Source organism: Mya arenaria, chromosome 11, assembly GCF_026914265.1.
Source record: "Mya arenaria isolate MELC-2E11 chromosome 11, ASM2691426v1".
Classification (NCBI taxonomy): Eukaryota; Metazoa; Mollusca; class Bivalvia; order Myida; family Myidae; genus Mya; species Mya arenaria.
Genome location: NC_069132.1, coordinates 44020778 through 44030157, shown reverse-complemented (window position 1 = coordinate 44030157; position 9380 = coordinate 44020778). Strand labels below are relative to the sequence as shown.

General features: G+C 35.9%; 1 protein-coding gene across 1 annotated transcript; it reads right to left on the bottom strand.

The window, feature by feature from the left end:
* Positions 1-5635: 5635 nt before the first annotated feature.
* Positions 5636-8954, bottom strand: LOC128208561 (glutamate receptor-like). The gene is made up of 4 exons (XM_052912119.1): positions 8916-8954; positions 7317-7472; positions 6689-6869; positions 5636-5928 (listed from the first exon to the last, which is right to left on the bottom strand). The coding sequence occupies exons 1-4, from the start codon at positions 8952-8954 to the stop codon at positions 5636-5638; spliced, it is 669 nt and encodes a 222-aa protein (XP_052768079.1).
* Positions 8955-9380: the final 426 nt, after the last annotated feature.

The following is a 9380-nucleotide window of genomic DNA, read 5'->3' as shown; positions in this document are numbered from 1 at the left end:
TTTAGCTCTACTGGCCAAAGGCAATGGTAATGTGTACGTAGTATGTGCGTTTGTGCGTCCGTGCATCTGTAAACAATTGGTTGTGAACACGATACAGTCGTCTTCAGTTTTGATTGTATCTCAATGAAACGTGTACAGTATCTAGATATCCATTAGAGCTCGGTTCCTTTCGAAAACCAGCCAGATCCGCCCATGCATGCCTAGATTATGGCCCTTGATAGTATAAAACAATGCTTTTGTGTAAACAATTGGTTGTGAACACGATACAGTCTTCATTTTTGATTGTATCTCGATGAAATTTGTACAGTATCTAGATATCCATTAGAGCTCGGTTCCTTTCGAAAACCAGCCAGATCCGCCCATGCATGCCTAGATTATGGCCCTTTAAAGTATAAAAAAATGCTATTGTGTAAACACTAGCTTGTGAACACGATACAGTCTTCAGTTTTGATTGTATCTCGATGAAACTTATACAGTGTTCAGATATCTATTAGAGCTCGGTTCCTTTCGAAAACCAGCCAGATCCGACCATGCATGCCTAGATTATGGGCCTTGAAAGTATTAAAAAATTAGTTCGTCTGTAAACAATTGCTTATGAACATGATACAGTCTTCAGTTTTGATTGTATCTCGATGAAACTTGTACAGTATTTAGATATCCATTAGAACTTGGTTCCTTTTGAAAACCAGCCAGATCTGCCCATGCATGCCTGGATTATGAGTCTTGAAAGTATAAAAAATGTATTTTTAGCCAAGTCTACATGAGCAAAGTCTATTTTTAGCCAAGTTTACACGTAAAGTCACAATTGCTTGTGAAGGTTTGTTCAAATTATGCCCCTGGGGTCATTACTGCCCCCCACAGAGATTGTCCCGCAAGGGACCAGTGCGGCAAATGCAAACGACCTCGGCGACGTTGGCGGAGGCCCAGGGAAGAATTCTCTTTTCTTTGTAAGGGACGCCCCCCCCCCCCCCCCTTAAATTGGGAAATGTTAAAAACCTATTTGTCTGAAACCACTATGCAAATCCTTGCTATATTGAACAAGGCTTTATTTAGTGGTCCACTACCATGGTTGTTCAAATTATGCCCCTTGGGTCAAAACTGGCACTGCCCTTTTCATAGAGACTTATTTAAGAAATATTTTCAAAATCTTGTTTCAAACCACAAGGCCCATACCTTTGATATCTGTTGTGGAGCATCATATGATGCAATTGAAAACATTTGAAATAATGCCCCTTGGGCAAAAGTTGGCCCCACCCCTTTTGACATACTTATTAATTTTTAAAGCTACAGTAATGAAATTTTGACCATGTGAACAGTTTTGCAAACAAGCATTAATGTTGTCCTCACATGTCCTTGACTTTGGCCTTTGACGACTTTATTTTTAAAGCTACAGAAATGAATTTTTGACGATGAGTACAGTTTTGAAAGCATTTCAGATTACCTTTACTTGGCACATATTAAAATAGTTCATGCAACTAATCTGCTTACAACACTTCCTGTCCTCAGATGTTGAACGTGCAGCATTTTCAGCTAACCCAAACACTAAAAGTGAACTATATATTTGTTGCTTATTACTCAAACGTACATGCTCTGGATTGAAAATGACCACAAGAGCCATGCCAGTAGAGCATATGCCCTTTTGGGCCTCTTTTTTTATTTATGACACTACTGTTTCGATATGATATATTAAAGGGAGGTAATAAAACCAAAAAAATACTAATTTAGCAATTTTATAAATTTATTCCTATATAAAAAAAAATCTCTGAAAACTTTATAAATATTCAAATTTAACATTTTGTGAATTTAAAATGATGACCGGTATATTATTTGTATTAATGATGGATGGATCACCTTTAGTGACATTAAAATTAAGAAGCAGATTTATACTACTTCGTTCCCACCTCTCGATACATTTATTTACTTAACCATAATGATAGAGATTTAATACTACATGCAGTATCTGTATAAATACACGGCATTCCTCTGTTACGATGCCATCTCTTGTTCAAGATTTCTACATTTTGACTGAAATGTCCACTTGATTTTCTCGCCAATAAAAGTAACCGCTGCTACCAGGATGCCAACTGAAAACGTATGTATCAAGCATGTACAAATACATCAAATATGCTCAACAATACCATTATATCCAACATTCTACCAACATTTAATTCAAGTTAATTGTAGACCAGGGGCCGTATTCAATAAGCATCTTAGAAACATTTTTTATCTAAGTGAAAAATTGTCATTTTTTCTAATTTGGTTTTTTAGAAAATGGACAATGTTTATCCACCTAAAATATGGAAATAAGCAAGAAAATGGTCTTAACAATATATGCATATGAATAAATCTGTTGAAAAGTAGAGGGTATTTAAAATAATTCTTGTCAAAAATTACAAAATTTTCACTAAGATGAAAATATTTACTAAGATACTTATTGAATACGGCCCCAGAGCCCAATTTCGCGAAACTTCTTAAGTCCCTTATTACAGGATTAAGCTAAGCTAGCTATTTTTGTTTTTCAATAATTTGCGTAATATTAACTTCTTCAGCTAAATTTATGATAATCGCAATTAACCACTCAATTTTCCTCTCATAAAAGTTCAATTTAAGTATGTATTTTAGCTATTGAAATAAGCTACTTAAGCCTGTTAATCTTAAGAAGTTTCGAGAAATCGGGGCCAGCAGGGTGGTATTCAATAAGCGACTTGGGTCAATCTTATGGTCATACATCAATGAATCCATTCATTATATTGGCCAGTTATTAAAAATAAAGTTAAATCCGATTAGCTACATCGATCTTAGATCCAATTAGTGGAAATATTGAATACCGGACCTATGTTTAGCTAAACATGCAATATTGATTTGTGTAAAGGGCATACTAGTGATAGGACAAATAAACATGAATAGGACATTTGAGATAATAGTGCATTGTATGCTTAATGCTGACGGCGACTGTAATGATGGTGACCACGGTTGGAACAAAACATTTTCATGACGTACTTGCTGCTAGGAAGAAGGCACTCTGTACGTCCTTCAACTGGACGGGGTTATCCTGGGTCTTTGAGTCTTCGCAGATCTGTTGTTGCGGCACCCAGTACTTCCAGTATAGCGCCATTAACCCGGACTCATGCATACTCATGAGCCTGAAAATTTACACAAACTCATAAATATTCATGAGCATATAATGTACAGAGAATCATGCATATTATGGATTAGACTTAAATACAAAAAGCTCAGGAACACAAACAATAGTATTCACTAGTTGAATATGTACACAAAGGGACTGTACACCAGATTGGCACCAAAAATTTTTTTTTTTCTGTAACAAATCTCAGGACAATTATTTAATAGAATGTGTTACGCTTTGATATCATAATTGTAAAAAAGTACCAAAATGTGGTATATTTAAGCTATAAACATAACTTGGTAATATCACGAATTTTTTTTAATGGAAAAATACAAAAAAACTGCGAAAAATAAATTAATTGTAAAACTATGTGGTACTTTAGTTAGTAAGTTTCAGTGCATTGTACACATTAATACCAATTAATTTATATCAGTTTTCGACAATTTTCTTTTTTCTTGCGATTTGATCATTTGGTGCACAGTTGCATTAAACTACATTACGTTTGTGAGAAGAGTTGAGTATGCGGCGAATCGTTCGGGAAAGCGAAGGCGGAAAAGATTGGTATAAATCTTTTTCGGATCGTCACCAGCTCACAATGTTCGGCAATGGTCGCCGAAATGGCCGTATCGTCACCGATGAACGCATACTTATCATTCTTCAGTACCTGCAAGAAGTAGTATTTTGATACAAGTTGTAAATTGAATCTGTATACAACTCCGTAAATGCACCATTTTTGTTCATTTACAGTCGAACCCCATTGGCTCGAACTCCCAGGGACCGGCGAAAATACCTCGTGTCTCAAGAAATTCGAGCCAAGCGGGTATGCTTTCCTTCAGTTGAAAGAAATCGGTCATTTTCATTCAGTTCGAGCCAACGAGGAAATTGAGCCAAGCGATTTCGAGCCCATGGGATTAGACTGTACAGTAAAAATCGCTTTAACTCGAACAGGCGGGTATTCGAGATATGCGGACTGTTCGAGGTGGTAGCTAAGTTCCGACCTTTATTCCTTCTATTTTCATATTGAATATACTGACGAAATGTCGAAACCTAAATGAGTCGAGCACTTGAGCACAGTTGTCGGTCACAAGTACACAAATCATATTACATTCTAACAGATAGTGGTATTAATCACCAATGACATTTTTATCACAAAGAGAACAAGTAATAAGGTTTTGTACAATGTTTAAATGTCGCCCATATACTATGGGTACAATATGATTTGTAGTTCTAAACTTACATAGTAATTTACAAAGACTATACGGAAATATATCAGGATATTTCAAAACAGAATTCATTCTTAAAGCAACGGTAAACTATACATTTTGAAGAAACTGTCTACTGGTTAGCGACCCCTTTTCGGCCGGAAATGGAGGTTTTTCCTATGTTACTTTTGACACAAGATAGCTATTACGATAAAACTTAACACTCAGATAGGTTGGCTCTTCCGACAAAAACTGTGTAATTTGTTTTTGAAAATAGCTAGGGATTCCGAATATTCCCACGCGCAAACGTACAGAACTTTGCCATTGCTGCAAAAACTGAAATTGATCTGTAATATTAAGGCTTTCAAAACCCCACACTTCACTGCCATACAACAGAATTGGCACACTCATCGCATTGAACACTGGAAAATAATAGCACAAAATACAAACATACCTTTTCTTTGTGAAAACCGAAAGATTTGTGTAAGACTGACGGATCTGTCTGGTTAAATTTCCTAATTCCCTGCCCTATTCGTTTAAATGTAGGACTGTCTGAATTCCGAAATGGATAAAGGCGCTGACTTTAAGAACATGCAAAAATAAGCATATTAAAAAGTGATATCTAATAGGCTACTCATGTGCATATTATAGAACAAAAAATCAGTCCTCAATCCCCAATATTTAAAAGACAGAAAACACAAGAATGGATACAAACGCAGTCAACGGTCTTGAATATAACCGCAATACAACTATGCAGAAGAAAATGTTAAACTATTTACACTGCATATCAAATTCATATCCAACAAGGACTGTCGTCAGACAGCGCGCTCGACTATTTGTCGTTTTTTTTTCTTGACAAGAATTGTATTTATGATGTAATATGACAATATGTGCCTGTCTAAAACAAAAAAAGGACAAAGAAATGTCAATCAATGGCCATTATTCGTATTAAGGTTAATATGGCGTGGTATAACTTAATTGTTTAATGACCGTGAGTGAATTGTATGAAGGCTATTGCAGTTTTAAGGGAAAACACCAACGTGCACTTAAAGCTGCGCTCTCACACCATTTTTACAACTTTTGTTTGTCTCGGAAAGAGCATTTTTTGCGTAAATATCTTTACTAACGGATTAAGAAAAATGCATAAAACATCAATTTTTGAACTTAAATATAAAGATCTGCGATCTAATGTTTTGTCATCACTCTTATATAACTGGTTCTCATGGTTTTTAACAAAAATTGCCTCGTTCCAAGACAAACAAAAATAAAAAAGTTGTCAAAACGTTCAATCTGTGAGAGTGCAGCTTTAAACTTCAACATGAGACCAGGACGAGTAGTATAGCCCTCCTTCTTCGTCGAATGGTCTGCCATGAAACGTCACCATGAAAATATCCTCCCAGAGCGTGCCGCCTATTGTTCCCCACTGCTGGCCTCCGACGTCAGCCATCTGAGCAAGCGTGTCAAATGGCATCTTCTCCTTAGTAACAGTGAGGAAGGCGATCAGATTGCCACAGTAGGTGGCGGACACTACTATCGACAGCAGCCACCAAGCGCTTAAAAATGACCGACCCGTCGTTGACTGGGGCGTCCCAACCACAGCTGCATTATAAATAAAAGAGAAAATCGACAATGCCGCATCGTATGTAACCAAACATATATGACTCTATGTTCTTCAACGAAGATAATGCAATACTTAAGTCGGTGACGTCGATGGTACGACATTTGTTTTACAGTAAAACAAAAGGGCTGGTCGGCTATCTTTTTCATATGCTCTGTTGACAATCATATAAGCTGCATTAAATATATTACATACTTAATATTGTCACGGTGCCTTTTTTGTAACTGTGCCAAAAACAGCAGGTCAGTTTGATGATAGTTTTATAAATATTGTGACCAGAAGTAAGTTATATGGGGTCCACAGCGCAGTTTATCCATTTTGAGCTTTGTAGCATTAAACACCACGAAATAGTTGATTCTTCTTGTCAAAATAAATTTACATTTTTCGCGCTGCTCAATTCAAACCTTAAAAATGGATAAACTGCGCTGTGTATCGTAGGTTTCGATTTACTATAAAACTCAATCCCCCGGCGTGGGTTCGCCCCACTAAAACAAAATACTTTTTTACACTAAAACTGTATTTTTCTGCAATTTCGATATCATAAAAAAGTGTTTTCAGGGGAAAAAATCATGTTGGGTCCAAAAACATGAGCAAGCACCTTTAAGTATACATTCTTTGAACTTGGTTTGAAGCTATGTTCATAACTATATTCAGAACGTTCGAAGCGAGCGTTTATACGACCGAGTCGATATTGGCTACAAAACGAAGAAAACGCCCCAATATGCACATATATGCACGCACCTTCATTGAGAAGACTGGCATATAAGGCAGAGATGGTCCCGATGTATGAGTGGAACGCGCAGTGGTATCTGACAGGAGTTGCTGAAGACCGCTTGCGGTAGTTAAGGTTGTTTCGCTCAAGGAGGAGAATTACCACAGAGGAGGCGACCAATGCTACTCCTATCGTCGCGATCACCTGCCACTAAGGGTTGGGATAATACTAGTATACTACATGCCAATTTTAAAACAATTCAATAATAAAATATATGTGAATATCTGAAAATAGGTCTAATCTGTAATTAAAGTATACAGCTTATTTTAAAGCAATACATATGAAAATATATGTGAATATCTGCAAATAGGTCTAATCCGAAATTAAAGTATACAGCTATATCGCGAATGACGCAACGCCATTGGTCTAGGACTTCATGTTTATATTGGCTCCATAAAAAGCTGCATTGTCCTGATAAGATTAAGATTTCTGCCAAATTATATCAAAATCCAACAATGAACAAAAATGTTACCTACTGGACACGAAGTGTTGACGCCAATTACAGACATATCCCAATACGAAGTAAAACCTGGTAAAAGACATAGTCGCCAATACATTTAAAATACTTAATTTAACGATTATTATTCACAGACCAACCTTAAAAGGGTCAAGAAGTTTCCTCCATCGATACTGTTCAGGGTCACTCCGCCTGAGCAGAACGGTGGAGTATCCAAAGTGGAACGGGTAGGTGAAGTCGATCACCTGTTCCCGGTCCCTAGTGACCGCTAAATCAGCAACAACCATGTCCACCTCCTGTAAGTAATATATATATACATCACTTGTTATATTGACACTTTTATAACCCTAATGGTTTTTTAGCTTTGATTATATGTTGAAAATTGTCAATGATCATGGTCAATAGTTGTCCCAAGACGTGATAAGCAGCCCAATAAGTTGTATTATTTTTCAGGGTCAAGACTGATTTTACCACAGGCATCTATTTAAAGTAAGCCAGGGGCAGCCGTTGGGATCCGTATCGTACTTTCAAGTATCTTTGGTATAATCATAACAATAGTTTTGACGAGAGACGTTGAAATTATTTGAATTGTGACTCTTACTGAAAGCACTTAAAATTCTTTATCGTACAGTATTTTGACGTATACCCATTGAGAAAAGGTCGTGTTTTTATCAAGACTAATTGTTCTTTTTCCAAGAAATCCCTACTTTCTTAAAACGTTTAAATTCAATGAGAGTTGATGTGCCAAGATGCATGCATGAACGGGTAGTGAAATCAATTCCTGTTCCTGTGCTAAGCTGATCTCTAGATGTCAATTTTATCCTAGATAGGTAGATATAATTATTTAGCCATGCTGGAAATCCTTATCTTTTCTGGGCAATGATGAAAAAGTACCCGTATGGAACTTTTTTTTATTGTTTTCACTCAATTACCTATCTTAATCGTTGGAAACCATGTCTTATGGCAATACATGTATTTAAAACCCAACCAAATCATTTCTTGCTTTAAATTGCACAAAAGAAGTGTTCAGACTGCGCTCAAGGAATAATGCTGCACTATCCTCAGAACTATTTAAAGAACGATTTGACTATTAACATATTTTGAATCACTGCGCGCATATGTTCGACGATCACAGATCATCACATATCTTCCAGCGAATAATACATTTTAATTTCATTTTGTTAAACTGACGTGGGAGGAAAAGCATCTACCATGGCAGTAATGGAATGTTATGGAAATTACTTTTATTTCTTTGGGATGCAATTAAATAACAAATGTTAAAGGAATCTTACAACCAACCATCTACTGTCGCATTTCGTTATCCGACAATATTATTATGATCATTAACAAAAACTACCGCGAAAATATGTTTTGACGTGAGACATAAGAATTATCTGTGACTCCAACTTAAGTTACTTTAAAATCTTTATAATACGATATTGTGTAGTTTGCACGTTAAAATTGGTCGTGTTTTTATTAATCCTTATTGTTTTCTTAAAAGAATCTCCGATTTCGTTAAAATGGTCAATCTTTATGAGAGGTACTGTGCAAATGGTTCTGATCATGTCTGAATAAATAAATATATAACTGAATGTTAAATATAATTAATTGAGGCGGGAACATAGTTCTAAAAAATCTTAAAAACACTAAGATTTTATGTCACAGAAAAAAATAATTGGATGTTATAATATTTTATGAAACATATACATATATACGAGTATGGATTTTTCTGACATTACGTTTCTTTGTAACTGTCCGACTAGTCCGTTGAACGTCATATTATCCCGGTCCAACAAGACGCCGTAATTCCCGTCTGGAACTTCCGTTAATCGATACCTGTGTAGAGGAAATAAGGCACGTGGGTCTGACATAATATTTTATGGATTGCAGTGTTACAAGAGTTACTTGAACGAAGATATAATTAAATATTTTAATATGAAAAATATTTATACATGTTTGACCTGACGGCTGCATTTTCGTATAATTTATGTATTTATACTATATATTTTGGCAGACATAGAAGCAATATGACTAAAACATATCAGCCTTACAAGTAGAAATCTCTGATATGTTATATATTATAGGATAAATTTGTGTGCATACGAGGTACATGTAACATAAGACAACAATCAGGCAAGTGAAAACATGAACAAGTTCATGCATTGCATACAGTTTGAACTCTCAAAGAAACACTGAAAATGCTT

Bases quoted from the DNA above. Each gene is read 5' to 3' on its own strand.
- LOC128208561 (XM_052912119.1), bottom strand. From the start codon at position 8,954: ATGACGTTCAACGGACTAGTCGGACAGTTACAAAGAAAC. The intron at 6,870-7,316 runs GTTGGTCTGTGA...CCCAACCCTTAG, and splicing joins AACTTCTTGACCCTTTTAAG to TGGCAGGTGATCGCGACGAT. The intron at 5,929-6,688 runs GTGCGTGCATAT...TTTATAATGCAG, and splicing joins TGCCAGTCTTCTCAATGAAG to CTGTGGTTGGGACGCCCCAG.